Source organism: Oncorhynchus kisutch, linkage group LG15 (assembly GCF_002021735.2).
Source record: "Oncorhynchus kisutch isolate 150728-3 linkage group LG15, Okis_V2, whole genome shotgun sequence".
Lineage (NCBI taxonomy): Eukaryota > Metazoa > Chordata > Actinopteri > Salmoniformes > Salmonidae > Oncorhynchus > Oncorhynchus kisutch.
Window position 1 is genome coordinate 58,580,105 of NC_034188.2, and position 23,700 is coordinate 58,603,804.

At 42.6% G+C, this 23,700-nt stretch overlaps 3 protein-coding genes and 1 pseudogene across 18 annotated transcripts in view; 1 reads left to right on the plus strand and 3 right to left on the minus strand.

The window, feature by feature from the left end:
• LOC109905590 (arf-GAP domain and FG repeat-containing protein 1-like) overlaps window positions 1-3,484 on the minus strand; it is a 38,064-nt gene extending 34,580 nt beyond the window's left edge. For 2 of the 10 annotated variants that reach the window (XM_020503047.2, XM_020503045.2), the window contains exon 1: window positions 3,095-3,469. In XM_020503047.2, the coding sequence (XP_020358636.1) occupies window positions 3,095-3,261 (167 nt within the window). In that variant the 5' untranslated portion in view covers window positions 3,262-3,469. Of the gene's footprint in view, window positions 1-3,094 lie in introns of all 10 variants that reach the window. The other 8 variants (XM_020503046.2, XM_020503044.2, XM_031790643.1 and 5 more) reach the window with 6 other exon arrangements.
• A 2,327-nt stretch (window positions 3,485-5,811) lies between these two features.
• Window positions 5,812-8,688, minus strand: LOC109905591 (39S ribosomal protein L44, mitochondrial-like; annotated as a pseudogene).
• Window positions 8,689-8,813: 125 nt separating this feature from the next.
• LOC109905592 (mitochondrial fission factor homolog B) lies at window positions 8,814-15,520 on the minus strand. Of its 7 annotated transcripts, XM_031790644.1 has the most exons (8): window positions 14,835-15,043; window positions 14,422-14,636; window positions 14,040-14,212; window positions 13,616-13,707; window positions 12,671-12,835; window positions 11,866-11,922; window positions 11,436-11,526; window positions 8,814-9,686 (listed from the first exon to the last, which is right to left on the minus strand). In XM_031790644.1, the coding sequence occupies exons 1-8, from the start codon at window positions 14,924-14,926 to the stop codon at window positions 9,555-9,557; spliced, it is 1,017 nt and encodes a 338-aa protein (XP_031646504.1). In that variant the 5' UTR covers window positions 14,927-15,043; the 3' UTR covers window positions 8,814-9,554. The 7 variants fall into 7 exon arrangements, with proteins under 7 accessions (XP_031646504.1, XP_020358639.1, XP_020358641.1 ...); XM_020503050.2 differs by lacking the exons at window positions 11,866-11,922; window positions 14,835-15,043 and adding an exon at window positions 15,332-15,509; XM_020503051.2 differs by lacking the exons at window positions 12,671-12,835; window positions 14,835-15,043 and adding an exon at window positions 15,332-15,520 and having other exon boundaries at window positions 8,818-9,686.
• Window positions 15,521-17,409: 1,889 nt separating this feature from the next.
• Window positions 17,410-23,700, plus strand: part of LOC109905593 (multiple epidermal growth factor-like domains protein 6) — an 83,928-nt gene continuing 77,637 nt past the window's right edge. Inside the window, exons 1-4 of the mRNA XM_020503053.2 lie at window positions 17,410-17,800; window positions 19,348-19,482; window positions 19,853-19,962; window positions 20,134-20,238. Coding sequence (XP_020358642.1) covers window positions 17,718-17,800; window positions 19,348-19,482; window positions 19,853-19,962; window positions 20,134-20,238 — 433 coding nt within the window. The 5' untranslated portion in view covers window positions 17,410-17,717. The remainder of the gene's footprint in view (window positions 17,801-19,347; window positions 19,483-19,852; window positions 19,963-20,133; window positions 20,239-23,700) is intronic.

The following is a 23,700-nucleotide window of genomic DNA, read 5'->3' on the forward strand; positions in this document are numbered from 1 at the left end:
CCTGAGAGGAAAGATGTTCTGCAAGTGATTATGAAAATATTAGCATAATGACATCATATAGATCTACTGCAGAATATTATAGGCTAGCAAAGCAGGGAGCGCTGGGTTCATTTTCATCTCATTTGTATGTCAGCAGGAATTATTTCAATGATGAAAAAAGCAAACAAGCTTGCTGCTGTTGAAGACACCGGATGTTCTTCAACCTAGCTGCAAACCAGGAAATGGTGAACAGTACACCAGTGATGTCCTCTGTTTAAGATATGTAACAGGTCGTTCTTTACCATGCATGCAACCACCAGGCATTGTCAGATTCTGAACAAACAAGGTCAGGTTGACATGAAATAGCTGCAGCACATCAAAAATTCTAGTTTTTTTTCACTGCCTGTATGGTGTTATAAAAAATATTTACAAAAACACACATATAAATATATATTTTTACACACATTTCCTCAACAATATTTGACATTGCATTATTCCGGTAGTAGAAGGGAGGAGAAAAACACAGCTTCAGTCCCACTAATCCTCAAATCCCAAACTATACAGATGCTTGGTTACACAATAGTACAAGGCAGAGGTACAGCATCAACCTTGGATCACATTAATACTGTGAGCTAAATAGTGAGCCAGAAAATAGGTTTTAATGGGAATGATCAATAGTCAAATCCCTACCTGTATAGTTAGCTAGGTAGATGACACTTGTTTTAATGTGGTCAACTTTGCCTGGTTCGATAACTAGCTGAGTTAGGTGGTAGACTAAAAAAATGCTAGCTAGCCACATGAGGAGTAAAGTTAGCTTGCTAGTGTGCAGGCTGGTCTCATAGACAAGACGTACCATAGTAAACCAAAATCCGTGACAGTCAAATTAGTACATGTTATGTTTGTTATGGTTACATAAAACAGAAGGTTAGTTCAGGAAAACTCCACCCCAAAAAATATATTTTGGTATTTGTTTCATTAGTCCATTGTTGATATAGTCCAAAAATGTTTTGCATGTCAACAAACAAGTTTTCAAGAAATATAACTTTCAAAATACAGCCATATGATGCACTGCATCACATGATGCTATTTTAGACTTCATATGATGCCCGGTTCTACATCGACGGGACAGCAATGGAGAAGGTGGAAAGTTAAGTTCCTCTGTGTACATATCACCGACAAACTGAAATGGTCCACGCACAGACAGTGTAACCCTAACCTCAGGAGGCTGAAAAAAAAATATGTGGCTTGTCACCGAAAACACTCACTAACTTTTACAGGTGCACAATCGAGAGCATCCTGTCGGGCTGTATCACCGCCTGGTATGGCAACTGCACCGCCCACAACTGCAGGGCTCTCCAGAGGCTGGTGAGGTCTGCACAGCGCATCGTCGGGGGCAAACTACCTGCCCTCCAGGACACCTACAACACCAGATGTCATAGGAAGGCAAAAAAGATCAAGGACAATAACCACCAGAGCCACTGCCTGTTCACCCCACTTCCATCCAGAAGGCGAGGTCAGTACAGGTGCATCAAAGCTAGGACAGAGAGATTAAAAAACAGCCATCTATCTCAAGGCCATCAGATTGTTAAACAGCCATCACTAGCACAAAGAGGCGGCTGCCTACCTACAGACTTGATATCATTGGCCACTTAAATAAATTGAACACTAGTCACTTTAATAATGCCACTTTAAGAATGTTTACATATCTCGCATGACTTATCTCATATGTATATACTGTATACCGTATCTATTCTATACTATAAATTGCATCTTAGCCGCTCTGTCACTGCTCATCCATATATTTATATATTCTTATCCCATTCCTTTACTAGATTGTGTGTATTAGGTTTTGTTGTGGAATTTGTTAGATATTACCTGTTAGACACTGCTGCACTGTCGGATCTAGAAGCATAAGCATTTCACTACACTTGCAATAACATCTGCTAACCATGTGTATGTGACCAATAAAATGTGATTTGAATAATACTAGTGAACGTCTAGCAACCCAAAGGTTGAGTGCGCAAATCTCATAAATGAAGGATTCTAACTTAATTTATCATTTAATTAATTCAATCATTTAATTAAGAAAAAAGAAAAAAGAAGTCAGAGCCCTACCTATTTTGAGTGTCCCGGATTTTCGTTTACTATGGGCGTGTTCGTAAATTCATTCTGGCTATCTACTCCGATTTTAGGGCCCTCTGAGTGTGCCAGAGCGCAGAATAAGTGATGAATTTACAATGCTCAACACCCGTTGAATATGGCCGGTGTCAGTAAAAGTCGGCAAAAGGAATCATTAAATTGTTGCCAGTGGCACAGATACAGTCACCAACGCTGTGGATAAAATGAAAACAGCTCTGCTAGGGCGAGTAAAATGGTCAGAATGGGATACTCTCTCATTTGTGTCTGGAAGTAGCTAGTAAGCTAGTCAATTAGCGTGGGTGCTTGACTACTGTTGTGAGGTCAGAACGCTCCGTTCAACCCTACTCCTCCGCCAGAGCACCCAGTGACCGCTCTGAATGTTCTGAATTTACGAACGCCCAGAGTGCACTCTGGGCACCACAAATTTATTTACGAACACATCCTATGTTACGTCTACCTCTGAGTCCAGGTTGCAGTGTGAAAAGACTGCAGCAGCAGGTGACACGTTTCTTAACTATAGAAAAACACACATATCATAGTCAGACTTCTTGCCTAGACACTTTCACATCTAGCGGCTTACCAGTTAGTTACTACTCCTGTAAACTGGTTAACTGATTGGAGCCAGCTAAAACGTTATAGCTAGCTACCGGTAAATTGCCGTTATGTGGCTAGCTAGTTAGCCACCAGCGAGCTTACTAGCCAAATAGGTGATATCTGTATCTGGTTAGTTAGTAAACTATCATATTATTGTGCTAGATATATCGCGAAAATCTGCCTCTATTTAGTTACCTATAGCTAGCACACCCAACTCACAAGACAATTGCGGTTCTAAATGAAAAGAGACGGGGAGGGGGTGGATAGCTAGCCTAGCTAACGGTTAGCTAGCTAACGTTAGTAAGTAGCTAGTTAGCAGACATGTTTGCGGCCTGTCAACGCGGAATGAAAATGTCACTCATTCAATCACATGTGTACCTACAGTATGCCAGAGCAGGAGGTGCAGACGAAAGACCCCACCGTCATGTTGGCATAGGTTGGGCCGCGCTGATCGCAGTCAAAGCACTTTCTGTTGGGAGGCAAACTCGTCATTTCTCTCAGCATCTTCAGGTGTTTCTCCTCCTGCTTTCTTTTCGCACTCGCCGCCATGACTGGGACAAATAGGGGAAGAAAAATAAAACCAGGGAAGGATGGGGAATTACAAGTAAAGGGAAAAGCTTTTGCTGCTAAACGGGTACCGACTCTGTCTGAAAGGAACGGAGTAGAGCGGCTACTTGTGCTGTCGGCTGAACGAGGAGTCACGCACTATCCGCGCTTGGTTTCCATGGGCAAACCAGCGCCACCCAGCAGCTTGACACTTATCATTGCATCATGTGTCCTAATTCCAGGCACATTCCTTTTCATCATACAAAGAGGAAACACCCCTCATCTCATACATCTTAAGATGTACATCTATTATTAGGGTATCATTACATTGGAACAAGAATTAGAGGAATATAATAGTTAGAAGAGAATAGAATTGAAGATGTCAGAGATGTGTAGAAGTTTGTATGTCACCTTAGGAGATTATGTGTTATACATTTCAATAATCATAAATTGCTTATGTATTAGTGGTGGAACACTATTTGAGAATGTTTGAGTTTATTTTTATTTTTACAGGGACAGTGCACATTAATCAAAATTTCAGTAAAAGTGCCGGTTTTAGCCAACCGGCTAATTTTCAACCGCAGTCCCTGGGCAGGTTATTAAAAACAATTACAATATAGACAATAGCAACATAGAACAAGCAAGACATAGCAACATATGACAAGCAAGACATAGCATACAGACAGAGCAACATAGGACAAGCAAGACGTAGCATACAGACAGAGCAGCATAAAACAAAAAGCAGCAAGACAAAATTCATAAAAGCAACAAAGTGTTTCCACACCTCACAAGCTAGACAACAGACAACATGGAGAGTGGCAACACACAGCTAGGGACCATGTTCACAAATCTGATTGACCTTTAGCCATGTCTTCAAGCATTTGGTGAAAGTGTGATATGTGGTGCAGTTATGTGTGTCTGATGGCAGTGTATTCCAGACATGGGAAGCTCTCACAGAGAATGCAGATTTACTAAAGGTGCTTTTCCTTAGGGGAACTATACAGTCACCTCTCATGGCAGACCTTGTGGATCTGCTGCCATATGTCTGGATTTTCTCTTTAACAAAAATATTGAGTGGAGGGGGAGCCAGGCCATTGAGGATCTTGAATACAAGACATGCGTCGGTGTATTGCACAAGATTTTCCCAACTCAAGAGCTCATGCTTAGAATGTGCTATTCTTATTGCTTTTCTTATCATTCAGAAAAAAAACTGCACACAATGTTGAGTTACATATAGTGTGATGGACTACTGCATTGAAAGTAAAAGAAAAGGCTGCTGTGCCCATGTGAGTGACTGTGCTTCACATCCATGGCTCCTACTGTATAAAAACAAGTGCTGTTTATTGGAACATACATCACTGTGGCCAAGCTTCCTGCCATCCAGGACCTCTATACCAGTTAGAGGAAGGCTCTAAAAATTGTCAAAGACTTCAGCCACCCTAGTCATAGATTGTTCTCTCTGCTACCACACGGCAATCGGTACTGGAGCACCAAGTCTAGGTCCCAATAGCTTCTTTACAGCTTCTACCCCCAAGCCATATGACTCCTGAACAGCTAATCAAATGGCTACCCAGACTATTTTCATTGCCCCCCTCCCACCCCACCACCATTTTTAAGCTGCTGCTGCTGTTTATTATCCATGCATAGTCACTTTACCTCTACCTACATGTACATATTACCTCAATTACCTTGACTAATCTGTTCAGCCACACATTGACTTTGTACCTGTACCTTCTGTATGTAGCCTCACTACTATTATTTTATTGTTGCTCCTTAATTATGAGTTATTTTTCAAATGTATTTATTTTTTACTTCAGTTTATTTTAGTAACTACTTTCTTAAAACATATTTTTTCTTAAAACTGTGTTGTTGGTTAAGGGCTTGTAAGTAATCATTTCACTGTCGTATTCATCGCATGTGACAAATCAAATTAGATTTGAACTCCAAGGGTGACTAGGTCCCACTGAGTAGCCTACATTGGAGAGAATATCTGCTTTGACAGCTTACCTTGGAGGACACTGGCTTAAAATAGGTCAAGAGTACAGGGCATATATTCATAAAGCATCTCAGAATAGGTGTGCTGATCTAGGATGAGGTTGCCCCTCTTGTCAATATGATTCAAAAGTCAAAACTTAGCCTAGATCAACATTCCTACTTGAGATGCTTTTTGAATCCAGGCCAAGAAACAGTCTCTCAATAGAAATATATCAGTGCAGATAAATAAGTGCAGATGATCATATTTAAGACAAAATACAGATGAACATGAATGAGGATGCAACCCCTTCTACCCTGCTCTGTGATCCTAGTGATTAATATATTGGGATGTAGGCCTATTAGGGCTGGCCTACACTTCTTGCCTGCAGATAGAGCCCTTCATTCTCCACCTAAAGGCTAAATTACTGCTTTAAAAAAGAACAGATGAGAAAGAAGGAAGCTAGGCCCACAGGTTCTGCTGCCGATGCTTCGAGGGACCAGGGAGGGATGATAGCATAGTTGGCATGAAGTGGACCAGATGGAGAGTGAAACGAGTGTATATTACACACCCACATGTAACATCACTGTTCAGCCATGCTATATTCTGCTTGCAATCACTACAGATAAAATATTCAATTTGTAATAATGAATTGCAGAATCCAAATACTTTCTGTAAAAGTAATTTGAAGTAATAGACAGATTACCCAGTTGAGGTCAAAGAGCAATTATCCAGTTGGTTCCCAACCTGTGCAAATAAATGCACAATAAAAGTGCATTTGCAAAGTGCCAAAAACAGGTGTCTATACTGGTGTCAGACTTTTCATAGTAAAATACAGCTTTAATAAACCAGGCCTGACACTTAAGTCGAGTTCTCACTCCAAGTTCTGCCGATTGGTTGCAGTGGCATTAGCAGAGGATAAAAGAGGGAGCCACATCTCCCACTATGGATGTCAGGGACATTATCCTGGCAACCAATCACAGCAGGTGATCCCGACTAGCCCAAAAATGACCTTCCAATGTATAGTGTCGTGGATCCTACTCTTGTGATATCAATCCAGATAATTTGCACATCGCTAACCCATGTTTTTTTTTAGAGCAGACTAATGTCAACTGTTGTGGGACAGTCATACATTAATGAATAACACCCAATAATAAGCAGACAGGTTAAACCAAAGATGGTATAATAAACATTCTTTCAAGAGACATGCTCAGGGATACGCATACATTTTGTTTTTACATCAATAATATATTACAGAAAAAAAACATTATTTTGCCAAAGGACAGTCCTCTAATTTAAAGGGCTGAGCAGACCACATAGTTTGGAGGGTATCCCTAGGTCTGGGTTTATGAGTCTGTGAGAGGTTGGTCCTGATAGGCTAAGGGAACCGCTTGACTTTGACCCTCTGGCATGTCATGAGCTGTCATCAACTGATGGAAGACATTATAGTGCTTGGGGTGACATGTCCTTTAGCTGCTGCTGATGGATTGAGGGTAGGAGTCCGAGCTGCTCCTCTGCTGCAGAGAAGTTAGAGTGTCTCCGGTTCTCTGTGCAGCCATAGATTTTCCTCAGGGCCACGCGTGCCGCCTCCTCCTCTGCAGCCAGAACTGTCTCCCCTGGAGCCTCTGAAAAAAGCTTCTTATCACTGAGGACACAAACACACACACTCACTCAGTAGCATAATCAATAAACAACAAACTACCGGCAGAACACTACCACACACCTCTCACACTCCATAAGTAACGGCAAGAGTTTTTCCTGATCATCTGTCCCGACCAGGGAAAAAATACTTTAGGTCCTGGGTCACAGCGTATTCCTGGTCAGGTCTCGTGATCAGGAAAACCTTGTGGCTTTATCAGGAGGCATACGGATGGGAGTGGCCAGTGAGGCGTACCTGTACAGCCCTACAAAGTAGAGTGGGAGCACGGTGCCGGCCCCCGGCCGACCTGGTGAGACGAGGCTCTGGGAGGGACACGTTCCTCTTGGACAGCTCCTCCACCAGCAGCCCCATGGGGTTCACCACCGACCACATTTCAAATAGGTCTTTACCTACCAACTGGGTGACCAGGAAATCCTGGTGGGAGAGAAGAGGGCATGGGAGGTGTGATCATCTTTAGATACACAAGCAATCTAATGTTCATTTGAAATGTTTAATCTTAACCGTTAGTTGGGTGTGTGTTGAAAGTTGTGTGTGTGTTGAAAGTTGTGTGGATCTTCCTCTTACCCGAAGGAAAAGGCCTGCTCTCTCAGCTCCACTGCTCTCCTGGAGTGCTCCGATCACAGCGAGGAACGTACTGTGCAATACTTCATCAGTGACAGGGAATTGAGCGCTCATAGTTAGGTCCTCGATGGCGAGGTTCCGCGCCACATGGCAAACTACTGGATGACTGGTCAGGTGGCTGACAATGGCAACCACTCCTTTGCTGGGCAGGCTAGGGAAGCTGGCCCTGCACCAGTCAGACAGGAAGCTTTTGGTGAACTCCAAGCCCTGTGTGTTCAGCTGAATGTTGTCCCCCAGGACCAGAGCGGCCGTTTCAGAGTCCACGCCGAGTGCCTGCCTCCTCTCTTTCTCTGACTGAATGTAACAGGGGTTCACGAAGGCTGTCTTCAGGAGCTCTGGGGAGAAGTTTTCTTTAAGGCGGCTGCTGAATGCCTGGACTTCTGCATGGTAGTCCCAGTTAGGTTTTTGAGAGCTAGGAGACAGAACATAGAGAAATTAATAACTATGACCACGGTGCATGAAATCAGTATGTACCTAAGATACAGTAGTCTTCTATATTGGCTATAATATAGTTATTTCAGCTAACGTTAACTATGAGCACCAACACAAATGGCCTTGACTTGATCCCAATGATACCAAGGTATCTTAGCTATCATTACCGTGGCTTAGGTGGTGGAAGCCCTTCTATCTTCAACTTTCTTTCCATCAAAAGAGTGTATGCTTTCATCCATCGCTTCTTCTCTCGGGTCTGTGTAAGGAGTACATTTCTACAAACATGATGATAGTGAATTCCAAACGTTAGCACACCACGACTTACAATGTATCCGGATGCCATGACAGTTTCTGACGGCGTGTAACAATAAATACGGTCCGGACAGCAACCCTAACGCGCTAAGTTTGTTCCAGTTTAGAAAATGATCAGAAGGGGGTTCCAACTTCCAACCATAGACGTGGTTTCAATTTACATTGTAATAACAATATACATAACATACTAATGAAGTGTTACGGAGTAGTGACCTACATTTAGTTCAACTAGTAATTTAATTATATTTAGCAGTAGCTTGGTGTTTAATAGGCTAAATCACATTGTGTTCAAAAGGCTAAATTACACATTCTTTAACATCTGACCCAAGAGTGATATGTTCTTGCAATTTGTAGTCTATGAGATTTAGATGTGATAATTGTTCATGAAGTAGTTTGGAGGTTGTGAACTACTTTTTCTAAGTATGATGCCATATTTTTCTTAAGGGTAGCTTTAGCGTATCTTAACTTCTTCCAGTGTGAAGTAATTGGTAGCTCCGTAAACTATATTTTCATAGTAGCTTCCAACACTGCTAATTAATACATCTAAACTCAAACATAAAAATGGACTATTTTGTCATTTATTCAAATAAAATTGTATGAATCTCAGCATAATATGCTGGCACATTATGACTGAAAACTACAACCAATTTGGAAACATTGTGCTCCAGCCAGCGAGTTCTTGGTAAAAAAAAAGGTAGGAACTGAAGATAAAATATGAGAAATAGCATATCATGCCTATGGCTTGGTGGATATGGGCCATACATAATGAATCAAAATGGTGTGATAGCAATAGTGTGACTGTTTCCTTTCAGTAGTATACATCAATTAAACCCATGAGAAAATTTAACATGATGTATTATCTTACAATTTAACAGTAGTACTTGACAACATTTTTACATCTTTTCACATCACTCCAGTCCCAAATAAATATTTAACATATGTAGCCCATTTCGATTTGTCTCCACTGTGGCTTATTTTTTCCTTTTCTTTAGACTTCTTATCTGTTGGAAATGCCTCGGGGGCAATGATTACAACTGAGTAACATTAAGAAATATTTACAGCCAAGTCAAGCGTTGCTTCTTAAGCCAAAAAAACAAAACAATTATATAGCATTGTAAAAAAAATGTACAAGTACATGGTTACAATAAAATTAAATGAAAACAAACATCCCATTGCCCAATAACAAGGCCATCCAGCGATGGGAATAAGTGCAGAGAGTACATTTTGCTAACATTTGACACATAGAAGAGGAGAGGCTTTGTTCTCCACTCTCTTGACAGTGGATCCGAGGAAAGGGTTCTAGCGGCGGAACCAAACCCAGCTGTTGATAAGCCAGAAGGCTACGGTGACGGAGTACATGATCATCTCACGCTTGGCCCTCTCCTTGTTCTCCTCTTCTATGAGCTGGAGCCTCCGGTTCAGCTTGATGATCTATAGGCACACCAATGACAATCACATCAACACCACCAACCAATATAGCCAAAACAAAACATGTGGGCTTAATGATATACAGTGCCTTGCGAAAGTATTCGGGCCCCTTGAACTTTGCGACCTTTTGCCACATTTCAGGCTTCAAACAAAGATATAAAACTGTATTTTTTTGTGAAGAATCAACAACAAGTGGGACACAATCATGAAGTGGAACGACATTTATTGGATATTTCAAACTTTAACAAATCAAAAACTGAAAAATTGGGCGTGCAATATTATTCAGCCCCTTTACTTTCAGTGCAGCAAACTCTCTCCAGAAGTTCAGTGAGGATCTCTGAATGATCCAATGTTGACCTAAATGACTAATGATGATAAACACAATCCACCTGTGTGTAATCAAGTCTCCGTATAAATGCACCTGCACTGTGATAGTCTCAGAGGTCCGTTAAAAGCGCAGAGAGCATCATGAAGAACAAGGAACACACCAGGCAGGTCCGAGATACTGTTGTGAAGAAGTTTAAAGCCGGATTTGGATACAAAAAGATTTCCCAAGCTTTAAACATCCCAAGGAGCACTGTGCAAGTGATAATATTGAAATGGAAGGAGTATCAGACCACTGCAAATCTACCAAGACCTGGCCGTCCCTCTAAACTTTCAGCTCATACAAGGAGAAGACTGATCAGAGATGCAGCCAAGAGGCCCATGATCACTCTGGATGAACTGCAGAGATCTACAGCTGAGGTGGGAGACTCTGTCCATAGGACAACAATCAGTCATATATTGCACAAATCTGGCCTTTATGGAAGAGTGGCAAGAAGAAAACCATTTCTTAAAGATATCCATAAAAAGTGTTGTTTAATGTTTGCCTCAAGCCACCTGGGAGACACACCAAACATGTGGAAGAAGGTGCTCTGGTCAGATGAAACCAAAATTGAACTTTTTGGCAACAACGCAAAACATTATGTTTGGCGTAAAAGCAACACAGCTCATCACCCTGAACACACCATCCCCACTGTCAAACATGGTGGTGGCAGCATCATGGTTTGGGCCTGCTTTTCTTCATCAGGGACAGGGAAGATGGTTAAAATTGATGGGAAGATGGATGGAGCCAAATACAGGACCATTCTGGAAGAAAACCTGATGGAGTCTGCAAAAGACCTGAGACTGGGACGGAGATTTGTCTTCCAACAAGACAATGATCCAAAACATAAAGCAAAATCTACAATGGAATGGTTCAAAAATAAACATATCCAGGTGTTAGAATGGCCAAGTCAAAGTCCAGACCTGAATCCAATCGAGAATCTGTGGAAAGAACTGAAAACTGCTGTTCACAAATGCTCTCCATCCAACCTCACTGAGCTCGAGCTGTTTTGCAAGGAGGAATGGGAAAAAATTTCAGTCTCTCGATGTGCAAAACTGATAGAGACATACCCCAAGCGACTTACAGCTGTAATCGCAGCAAAAGGTGGCGCTACAAAGTATTAACTTGAGGGGGCTGAATAATTTTGCACGCCCAATTTCAGTTTTTGATTTGTTAAAAAAGTTTGAAATATCCAATAAATGTCGTTCCACTTCATGATTGTGTCCCACTTGTTGTTGATTCTTCACAAAAAAATACAGTTTTATATCTTTATGTTTGAAGCCTGAAATGTGGCAAAAGGTCGCAAAGTTCAAGGGGGCCGAATACTTTCGCAAGGCACTGTACCTTCCATAAAAGTACAGTACAGTCTAAATGTATTAGGAGCAGACCTGCCGTCGAAGTGTTGCTGCATCTACGACAGCCATGTCATCAGGAGCCATGGAGACATCCAGAGTAGTGTCTAGAGTGGCCAGGGCAAGCCTTGGGTGAAGAGAAATAGACCAAACACATCCTGGTTAACCATTTCTATCATGGATCAGGCATGATGATCTTTCCGATCGTTGATGATGTAAAAGACAGATTGTCAAACAATTATTGTCAATGTATTTCTATTATAAATAAATTTACAATACATTGACAACAGTTCAATAGACATGCATTATTCATTGCCCAATTATCTTCTCAACTATTATTGACAGCAAACCTCATCCTCTTCTGACAATAACTATGGCCTATATGATGAAAGGAAAGAGAGAGGATTAAAAAGAACGGAGAGGGAGAAAGAGAGAGGGGTGAAGTCTACGTGCCAGGTGGAGTTACCTGGATTCATGCAGAGGGTTAGAGGTCAAGGCAGACCCTCCTCGCAGCGATGGCTTGCTGAAGAAGGTAGAAACAGGGAAGGGAGAGAGGAAGCAATAGAGATAGAGCAGCATACCAAACAGTGTCTCACACATGCAATCCCAAAGTCTCTCACACTCACTCTTGTAGTTGCAATGTCTCATGACTTTGATCATTCAGTGTAAAACAGACTACCAATATACTTCTCCTCAGAGAGTAGACAATACACATCACTATATAGGTTGGCTGTTGACATTGCTTGTTAATGGCCTTACAGCACATGGATCGAGCAAGAACAGGACTAACTTAAAACTCTACTGTTTTCAATGAAAATATGACTTCGCTCCACACACTACTCTCCTCTCAACCAATTCAGTCAAGCACTGAGTGAGGCCACAGCTCAATAACAGCACATCAGACAAAGTCAATCTTGATTTGCAATGATAAATAAATATACATCATGACATATTATTAGTGTTACTGCGTGTTACAAATCACCAGGTGTTCCCTACCCATTGCCCCAAAAGAAATGATTCAAATACGGTCAAGACAAATCATTTTGTTCATTGAGCAAATGTCCAAATTATACAATTATAATTTTTGTTCAATTGTCCAACAGCAGAGAACTGATTTGATGACCCTGTCCATGCGAAAGAGACAACAGCAGGGACTTCATTGCCTCAGAGAGGATTAAAACAATTGTATTGAGGGGTTAATCTCTGCACGGTGAGCAGAGTGGGAGAGGTCAGCCTAGAGATGACCTTAAGAGGAGGGGTCATGGGGTCACCTGCGGTGGTTCTCGTCCAGAACCTCCAAGACCTGCTGGTAGGCCCGGCGCGTGGTGGACTGGATGAAAGAGAGAACGCCGCTAGCGCTGTACAGGTTCTGTTCGTCCTCGGCCATGGCGAGAGGGGGGCAGGCACGGAGAGGGGCTGGGAGGGACGGGGTCACACTGCCCCCACCAACATGAGTGGCCAAGCCAGAGAAAACAGAGCAGAGAGAGAGAGGGGGAGAGAGAGTGAAGGAGAGGGAGGGAGGGGAGAAAGACCATCCGCACTTTACTCACTGTGCAGAGATAACAGCCACCAAAGAGTGACAGAGATGGTACTGATGGGGTGATGTCAAACAGATCATTCTAGTGCACCACTGAACTATACCTAACCCTCTACCAGGAAGGGAGATACGGACACAAAAGCATGGAAAGGTCCTAATTAAGGTCCCAATGAGTCATCTCCCACAAAGATGCTCTGAACAAAATAGGACCCCCAAGGACTTTGTATAGTGAAATAAGCTTTTAAAAAATTAAATGGTTCTATGCCATGTTTACTGTAAGGTGCCTCTCCCTGGTACAGGGAGATTCATAGGTTAATAGTGAAGAGAATTAAGAGTAAGTTTTAGTACCATACTCAGGACAGGAGGGACCTGCACTAATCTCACACTGACACAGAACTGCAACAGCACAGGGTGCAGACCCAGATACAACTACCAACCAAACAGGCTACAGAGTGGGCAACACCACCGACTAGAAACAGACACCCAACTACAGCCAAATCATTATCACAACAAATGAACAGAGTGAGAGATAGACAAACAGGCCAGCAGACCAGCAGACAGGGAAAACCACTGGACAGATGGAAGGAAGAAGAACAGGCTTGCGGAAGAGGAGAGGGGTGTGGTGGTGGATTGTGGATGGCACTACTGGGGTGTGGACCACAGTTGATAGGCTACTTACGTTGAATCGTTTCTGGCAATCTGGCTATTGCGACGGACAGTGGTGTTCTCGCTGGCTGAACGTTCCCGCCGCAACCGCCCTTGCGAACGCACCTATTAGGAGTGGAGAACACATAAATACTGATATCCTCTTCCCGTAAAATACTGACTTTGCCATCACTTTCAAATAAACTCCCCATTGTCAGTGTAGAGGAAGTGGTTCTATGAACTATGCTCACAAGACAAATGGCTTTGCCAGAGATATGAACATTTGTGTAAGCTCACAGAACTAATGTCTAGGCTTTAGCTCAGAGGGCTAGCACAGTCTTGAGCTGCTTGGATGACCAGGGCTTGATACCGCTTGTTCACACATGCCTGGTCCATTGCATCACCCCATCAGTATGATCTCTGTCCATTTATAGACTCTCCCTCCCCCACTACCTTACCTCCTCACTGGGCTGGGCTGGGGCTGCACTGCGCTCCATTTCCATGAAGTCCAGCGGCCGCTCATTGAGGGTGAGGACCCGAGGAGGGGTCTTCAGGGACAGGCTCTCTAGCGGGGTGGACTGGATCAGGTCCAGGTCTCTGGGTCTTGGGAACTGGGAGTCCTCACTATCTCCTGAGAAAAGCAGTCAGGCAGGGTGTCACATAAGGGCCAATACAGGGTTATGTTCTGTAAGACTAAAATCGTTTACAATGGAAAACAAAACTAGAGTCAGTGAGAACCCCATCCATTTTAAATCAATTGATCCCGTTTCGAGCCTAATGAACATGGCCCAGGAGTATCAACACTACAAAGACCCTATGGAGGACCAACGTAATAGCTACCGGACATTACGATCCTCTCTGGGACCTGCATCATGACGTTGTGCAGGTCACGTGAGCCTGCCTCAGGGTTGTCATGACCGTAGGGGCCCATTTTGAGCATCTCTGGAATCCTCATGCGTTGGCTGATGCCCTCTGTGTACTCCAGCTCGTAGTGGATGCGGTTAATCTCCGCCATCTCTGCAGTAGGAGAGGGGAATGCTGCTCCGTTCATTTGGCTGGAAAATATACGAAGAAAAAATATTTTCACTTTCAATATCAGCTGACCCAACTAACTGGTTACACAATATAGTTTGGGATTCCCTTTGACAACAATAATACAATGGCAAGCAAGTTTTACTTTATATATTAAGAGAAGAGGTCCTAAAATAAATGGGTATCCATGTAGTCACATATAGGCTTATTTTTAACTATACCCCAGGAAACATTGATGGTGATGGTCTTCTTTATGAATTAAAATAGAACGAATTCTCGTGACGCCATCGTGTGATAAGAATAAAAGGAGCATCCGAATCAACGGCCTGAATGCATTTCCACTCTCCAGATGAGGACCACTTACTACTGTAAGTTTGGTATTAGTATTTTCACCAATGAAACCAAAGTAGGCCTTGGATGGCTGGAATATCAACAAAAATAATAGCTCGCTATGTCTCGAGCTGGCTAGCAAGTTAGCTAGCTAGTTCTGTTGGTGCGCTTACTGTTTGTAATGTTTACCGAAATAAAGCCCCATAAATGCAATTCCAAACATTATTCAGCGAGTAGCAAGCTAACTACTGACTGCGGCCTGACCAGATACTTTGAAATATCTGTATGACAGACAGTTAGCTAACACGTCATTAGCATGCTAGCTTTTCGAAACACCATTTCTAGCAGACAAGCAAGCTGGCTGCCAGTAGTAGCTAGCTGGCCTTACCCTTTGGTTTGTTCTTCTCCCAGGTATTAAATATACGTGCAAAAACGGATATGGTCCAGCTGAAGATTCAAGGGTGCATTACAGAGGATGTAGCATCTTTAGATGTTGATTCCAGGAGGCTGAAAGGGAAAACAACGTACACTACCGCCCTGAATGAATGTCATGGATGGTGGACCCAAACAGGAAGTTGTTCACGTCACATGAAAATGATTGTTTTCCATACTGTAAAATACCTGTTATTATATCTGTGATAATGATTTCTACAGGGGTGGAAAAAGTACCAAATTGTCATATTTGAGTAAAAGTAAAGATACCTTAATAGAAAATGACTCAAGTAAAAGTAAAAGTGATCCAGTAAAATACTACTTGGGTAAGAGTCTAAAAGTATTTGGTTTTTATTTAAGTATCAAAAGCAAATGTAATTTCTCGAGTATCAAAAGTAAAAGTATAAATCATTTCAAATTCCTTATATTAATCAATCCAGACGGCACCATTTTCTTGCGTTTTTAAATGTTAATATAGCCAGGGCCACACTCTAACACTCACACATAATTTACAAACGAAGCATTTGTGTTTAGTGAGTCAGCCAGATCAGAGGCAGTAGGGATGACAATGGATGTTCTGTTGTGCGTACATTTGACTATTTTCTAGTCCTGCTAAGCATCCACTATGTGTCAGGGAAAATGTATGGAGTAAAAAGTACATTCTTTTTTTTTTAGGAATGTAGTGAAGTAAAAGTAACTAGTCAAAAATATAAATAGAAAAGTAGATACCATAAAAACTAAAATAATACTTTAATGTATTTTTACGTAAGTACTTTACACCACTGGATTTCTGCACTCACGTGGTGGGTACTTATTAACCATGGGTCAAAACATATTTAAGCAAACGTTTTTATTGTTTGATCATAAGAATGAATAGATTTCCCTAAAATGTTGCCTGATGTATTACTAACGGATACAAATGATTTAGCCTACTCATTCAGCAGTTTTATCACAATTATTTGAGGGTTGGAACATGTGCAGAGATTGAGAGGGAGATAGAGAGAGAGTTAAAGAGAGTATGGATGCAGAGATTATAGAAGACACTGTGAAAACGCTCTACAAACTGCTGGAGAAGATCCATAAGTAGGGAGAGAAGGTGGAAATAAAAGAGAATGTGTTGGAGAAGGCAAGGAGTGGAGAGTGAAAAGGAGGAAATGAAGAAGAAGAAGGAGGGGTAGAGAGGGAGGAGAAGGTGGCAATGCAGAGTTAGGTGGTGAAGAAGAGGGAGTAGGTAGTGATGAAAGACAAGGGGCTGGAAAAGCAGAAAGAGAAACTGGAGAAAAAGAGCAAGAAGCTAGACATATTGGAGAAAGTTGGAAAGTTGGGAGTTGGAAAAGAAGAAAGAGAAGTTGGAGAGGAAGAATAAGATAATGGAAAGGTTGAAAGTGGATGTGAATAAGAGAAGGTAGAATATTACAAGAACAGGAGAGATTATTAAACAATTAAGTGAATGAGATTGACAAAATAAAAGTAGATGTCAAAGAGAAGGCAAAGGAGGAGACGCAGAAAGTGACAGGTGGAGTTGAAGTGATGGAAGGAGAAGATGGAAAGAGAGAAAGAAGGTGGAGAGCGAGGGAGAAGTTTGAGAAGAGGAAGAGTAGGATGGAGAGAAAAACACACACATAAAGCCATTCATGAACCACTGCACTCAGCACTGTGAGCCTACATTTAAAAAAACATCAGTTAATTCATCTGAGAGAACCGCAAAGTTGCGCTGTAGGGTAGTCTCCTATAACACACTGCAATTTATAAATGCACGATTCAACGACAACAACGGTGGAGGTCGCTGTTTCCAAATCAACGCTTTCTAATTGAAACATCAAGGAACTCTAACAAAACACTATTAAATAGGACTACAGGCTCCAGAGAAAAAAACTAATAAAGCGGGAAGGTGTCAAAAAGTCTTAGGGTTGGTAAATATTTTTGATCTCGTAAATAAAGGTTGTAAATGGAGCAATAATCAAACCAATCCGAATCTATTTAGTGTATGAAGTTAAAGTTCAATAGTCTGCACTTTTCATAGATCAAAATACACAGTTGAAAAGCTCTTAGTAGCGGAGAGCTGAGTAAAGATCGATCTCATTGGTGATGATAGGGACCCTCTAGTGCTCGTGGGTGGTACTCCGGAACTCTTGTGAATAGAGCTCGTACGACGAAGGGGGATGGATGCAAGCAAAGGACAAGAAGACCCTCTCAAACTCTCTCAAACTCTCTAGACACGGGACAATTTGGAAGCATTGTAGTCCTGTTTCGATGCACATCATTATTTGACGGGACTATAGGAGATATTTACCTTCACCACATCACTCTTTAATTTGTAGTCTTCCCTGTGTGAATGAATAATGTTCTTGAACGTTTTAATGTGGTGCATGATAGCACTGGACACCGCGCGCATCGCATCATCTCTGGAGTTACAACCTGGCATGTGAGTGAATTTAGAGTTGCTCGAATATTGTATGTTGAATCATCTAATACATGAGCACACTACAGCCTTCACGTGTCTGTCTCTGAGACACATGAACATTTGAGTCTGTAAATAACCAAATGAATAAATAGTCCATTTGGATTTCGCGGCTCTTCAATGGAAATGCTTTTGGTTAAAGGGATCAACCACAGCCTCTTATCATGGTTATTAGGATTTGTTGTCACTGTTTTCTACTTTTGGATACGAACGTTATATCTGTACGGTGTCCTCTTGTCTTTTTTGACTGCACAACAGTAATCTGGATGCATTTGTCCTCTAGGCGTCGCCCTTTGTGGACCCCACGTAAAATAAACCATATTACTTTACCCGGCAAGCATGATCATTATTATGCTGAGGATGTAAAGGAATGTGCATTTCCCGAGAGACTTCGCGAAAAGAATGAGCTTGTGCAGGACACGCATTCAGAAGGATATTTTCATGACTATAAGAGCCTAAAACTTCCCTTAGCTATTTCACCTAGCCTGCTGTCTATTGAACCCAGATGGTGTGTGCAGATGCAGAAATACACATTTGGACACAAGTGTGTTATATATCCCTGTTCGGACAACATCTTGATATATTTATGATGGATGGTATGTAGATATTCAGCTGCTGAATACCTTGGCATTTTCATTGGCGGACAGGAAGACATGCACAAAGTCACGGCACGCACACAAACAAGCGCACACATTCTGACATATTTTCTCTGACGAGATAATAAACAGGTATTGCCTGGGGAGTTTTATTGGTTGTTTATTGGGTATCTGGAACACTGTCCAAGTCCAGCAGAGTATTTGAGAACACGAGTCTAGGGAATTCTAAAGGAGAACAGACCAAAACCTAGACCACAGATGCAGATAGAATGGTTTTACTTTACATGATTTAACGCACAGCAGGTAACTCACAAGCCATCTAGAATGAGATACTCCTAACAATGGCCAATTATTGCTGAATTCAATCCAATTGCTAAATTCCCAGGTCTATCTGGTGCTGTGAATAGACATACGATAGCACATCTAGGTAATGTATGTCACTGTGTCTGTTGGAATGTGTGCACCTGCTTCCTCTTGGATTGTTTCAGTGTTTCCCCTGTGTCGGCGTGCTCCCTGGGAGACACACACACACACACACACACACACCTCATCTGGGGTGAATACGCTGGGCACCTGTCAAGACGCTGGAGGGTCTGGAGCTGCTGGGTGGTTCATGATAAGGGTCAGCAACTCTGGTGTCAGAGGGAGGAGAGTAAAAACTATCTCTCTCTCTCATTGACCTCAACCCTGACCCTCTCCTGTCATGTGTACCCATCGCTAATAACTTGATGGATATCTAAACCGCTCATCTCCATTTTTATGCCATTGTAAATCAATGATTCAATTGATGATAATAACATGGTATATAACAATGTAGCCCTAGTATCCAGAGTAATTATAGTGTTACTACACAGGTATACAAGCTACTTAATGTAAAGTGTTACAGACTGAACCATCCTCTCTGTGTCTCTGCAGGCCTAATGTGTGTGCGGAGCAGGAGTTGTCCATGCTGGGTGCACGCCAGCCTTGTGTCCAGGCCTTCACTCGGATGGTCAAGGTCTGGAAGCAAGGCTGCACCGGCCACCGCTGGTGTGTTGGCTACGAAAGGAGGTGAGTGGCACATCTTCTCCAATACCCTGTTGTTGTTGTTGTTGTTGGATAGTTGTACTCAGTCTATCCTATCATAACTGGGCTCATACAGATGTAGGATCTTAATTTGAGCCAGTTTGCTACAGCAGGGAAATAATCCTGCAGCAACAGGAAATGTGAATTGTTGTGTGGATTATAATGAATGCACATTTTTGTAGGGCTTGAGGGAAAATCAAGTCTGAAATGTCAAAGTGGAAATGACAAACTTCCGAAGCTGTTTAAAACCTCAAATACACTACAAGGTTAACATTTCCTGCATTGAAGGAAAGTTATCCTGCAACAGGTTGATCAAATTAAGATCCTACACCTGTATGTCATTTCCTTTCTGCAGAACAGGCTACTACACAGCCTACAGGCAGGTGTACAGTATGGATGTGCACAGGGTGACCAGGTGCTGCCCTGGGTGGACACAGAGGGGCAAGGAGAGGGGCTGTTTGCACCGTGAGTTCAAAGTCAAACTCTGAATATTATTTTTGTATTAACACATGTATCTATGGACAAATTTAGCACTATCGTACATATTAAATTAATTGTTGATGTGTTGTCGTGCCATGATGTGTATGAGCATTTGCAGGTGTTACTGGAGTGACCGATGTGCATTGTGTTATACAGGGGTGTGTGCTGCTACTACCTGCTTCAATGGGGGCAGGTGTGCTGAGAGAGGTGACCAGATCTGTCATTGTCCTGTAGGCTTCCAAGGAACACGCTGCCAGTATGGTGAGTGAGTCATCATGGAGTCAGAGAAAGAGAACATGTTGTGGACACTTTGCCATGGTTTTGGGGGGTTTTGTGAGGGAAGCGGAGTGAGAGAATGGTAAAAATATGAGTGAGAGAGAGTGTGAGAGACAGAGGGAGAGAATGAGAGAGAGAGAGTGAGAAAGAGTGAATGAGAGGCCAGAGAAAAACACAGAATCCTTTTAGACTAAACACATCAACATTGTAAAGGTCAACGTTTTTTAAACTTCAGTGTCCACCCTGTAACCACTAGCCCCTTTGCCGTGTATCCTTTTTACAGCCGAGCTGTGAGGCTGTGTGTAGATTAGTGAGTCCAGCCCTAGAGACTGACCTATATCCTTAAAGGAGAAAAAAATGGTAAAGTCCTAATGGACACAGTGCAGACCTTGTGCTTTCACTTTGAACAACATAAATGAGGGTTTCCTGTGGCTGCGATCGGCAGTGGCCGCTCAATGGGGGTTGCTGGGTAATTAGAGGTGGCAGAAGTGCACTATGGGAGAAAATGGGTCCTTTGAAGGCTGCTGCCCCGGGCGCTGGGGGGCTAAATCGCTGGGTAGGCCGTCATTGTAAATAAGAATTTGTTCTTAACTGACTTGCCTAGTTAAATAAAGGTAAAATATATATTATTTTAAACTCAACTCTGCCTCGATCCCCTGTCCACCAGGGCCTATATTGACATAAAGTCATCCCATAGAGTAGGATCTGATCTAGGATCTTTGACCTTTTAGATCCTAATGAATAAGATTATATGGACAGGTGGGAACCTGATCCTAGATCAGAACTCCAACTCTGAGACACTGTGAATATGGGCAAATGACTAGGTCCGTGGTCAGTGGTCCGTCCTGTTTATTCAAGCTAATCAGCAAGCAATCAAATAATTAAATATGAAAGCATACTAGTGGACTGTGGACTGTAAATATGAGAAGTAACCTGATCCAGAATTATTCTTCCTGTCTTTAAAATTCCCATGAACATCTCTTGATCTGCTCTCTTTTCCCTCTGACCCCTAACACTCTGTCATCCGGCCAACAGCGAGAGGACAACGTTTGTTAGTTGATGTTCTAAGGAAGAGAAAGAGATAACAGAGAACAATTAGTTACACCCCCTTTCCATGCATATGCATGCACACACGCAAAACATGCACGCATGCACTCAGGCACGCACACACACACATACAAACACTGTGACACTGTCACAAGCACACACACACACATGCCTTCTCCACACACGCAGCAGGAGGAAGGTCCGGCCAGGGGTTCTCTTTGTTGCTCTTCCTCCAGCTGTGACATTTCACAGGGACGCATCAGTGTTTGTTTCTGATGGCTGCCCCGCTCGTTTGTTTGGAAAGAGCTGCTTGGGTTTTCAGGGAAGGGTGAACAACAGAGGGACACACACGTTAGTCAGGTGACAGGGAAGGGGGACAAAGATAAGCCTAGACTCATTTCCGTCAAGGTTTTTAGCATCCTGTGATTCGATTCTCTCTGTGAACACAGAAGCTTTGACCTCTTATTCCTCCTCTCTCCCTTAACATCTTTCCTTCCTCCACCTCCCAGAGAGTAGATTTATCCTCCTCTCCAGCCGGAAGGTTTAAAGCAGGGCAGCAGCCATTTTCAGCCAGCTCTCACTGAGAGGGACACTGTTCCTCTGTATTGAGTCAAATGCATAAAAAGGTCAAGGGTTAGGTTTAGAAGTTGTAAGGTTTAGGTCCAGGTTTAGTGTAATTTTAGAATTAAAAAATATACATATAGATACAAGGTGTGATTGTGATTAAAGGTGTGATCGAAGTAAGCTGCTTTTTGAGTTGGTGGATGTGGTTGAATGCAGCTCAATGACAGACTTGTCCCCATTTTTTTATATTTTCTAAAAGCAATGCCCATTCATACGCACATGCTCCAATGTTCCAAGTGCTATTCCAAAGTTATTCCCATGTAGTTTCAGAATATGGCCCACTCCAGCAGTGGAGGGTTGATTATCAGAGCTGAAACCATATTCCCATATCCACCAGGTGAACTATGCCACAGGTTTTAAGATTGTCCACACCTTCTTTGAACCAGTCCAGGGTTGTGTTCATTAGGGCACAACGTAGCAATTGCAATGGAAATGTGAAAATGTCTACTTTACTCTGCTTCTGAGCATTTTCCTTGGTTTCGTGTTCCAGGTCAGCAGAGAGGCTTCAACATGCCAAGAGCTCTGTCAACTCACTCAAAGTAATGAAGCTGTGCTGTGTTGCTCAGAGATCCTGCCCTACCTGTCTCTGCTTCGCTGCAGTAGAGTTAGCCCTGCAGAACCATGCCTTGGCTCTCTGACTGTTAAACCTATTAAGGACAAGAAGACTGGAGAGGGGGAAGCTGTATAATGTTCTCCATGCTTTATTGGTTCTCTCCAGCATAGCATTCAGGTTTGGGTTGACCTAGATGTGAGTGTGGTGGTTGTAATACTATGGCGATTCTGCCTTGGTAAGAGAATTGTAGTCTTTGTGATGTCTTAATGACGAGCACAGCTTACGCAGATACAGTAAGTGTTTTATTTTGTTTAGTTAATATGATGTGTAAAGTATACCTATGCCAGTACCCAGTACCTGGGTTAGAGCATGAGGTAGTGGATGCAGAGCTGTTCTCTCACCTCTTTTAAAGGTAGACTCATGCCTCCCGAGTGGCGCAGCGGTCTGCATCACAGTGCTAGAGGCGTCACTACATCGGGAGTCCCATAGGACGGCGCCCAGCCGTTAGGGAAGGATTTGGCTCGGGAGGCTTTACTTGGCTCATCATGCTTTAGCGACTCCTTGTGGCGGTCCGGGTGCCTGCAAGCTGACCTCGGTCGTCAGGTGAACAGTGTTTCCACCGACACATTGGTGCGGCTAGTCCAGGTTAAGCTGGCGGGTGTTTGGCAGGTCATGTTTCAGAGGATGCATGACTTGACCTTCGCTTCCCGAGCACGTTGGGGAGTTGCAGCAATGAGACAAGATTGAAATTGGGGAGAAAAGGGGGGTAAAATACCCCCCAAAAATATTTTATACAATAAAAAAAGTTTTGACTTTGCCACAAGCAGCACCACAGATATTGAGATGAGCGAGATAGAAAACTTTGCTCTCACACAGTCTCACACAGCGCATGTTACGGTGTGGTCGCCACGGGACCAAAACCGTGGAGAAGAGGGGAGAAGTTGAGTCTTGTGCTTCAACACACTTAGTTGTTGCAGAAATTGACCCACTATGCTGTTTACTTTCTGTATCTACGTCATATCGCTGAGTCTACCTTTAATAATTATAATAATATAATTCCATTAATCCACCAAGTGTTTAAAGCCTTTTACATAAAGTTTAACACATTGGAGCCACCCCACAGTACTAATACAAACCAGGTTTGGTGGGTGAATGGGACGTTTATTTAGACTTGGGCCTCTGTTCCATACCTGGAGCCATGAACCCAGCAGTTGTAGTCGCTC

What these genes read in the sequence shown, in the direction of transcription:
- LOC109905592 (XM_031790644.1), bottom strand. Translation starts at nt 14,926, where the DNA reads ATGCTCCTTTTATTCTTATCACACGATGGCGTCACGAGAATTCGTTCT. An exon ending in CTGGACGAGAACCACCGCAG is followed by an intron (nt 11,923 to 12,670) that starts GTGACCCCATGA and finishes TACCTTCTTCAG; the next exon opens with CAAGCCATCGCTGCGAGGAG. An exon ending in AACCCTCTGCATGAATCCAG is followed by an intron (nt 11,527 to 11,865) that starts GTAACTCCACCT and finishes TCTTCACCCAAG; the next exon opens with GCTTGCCCTGGCCACTCTAG.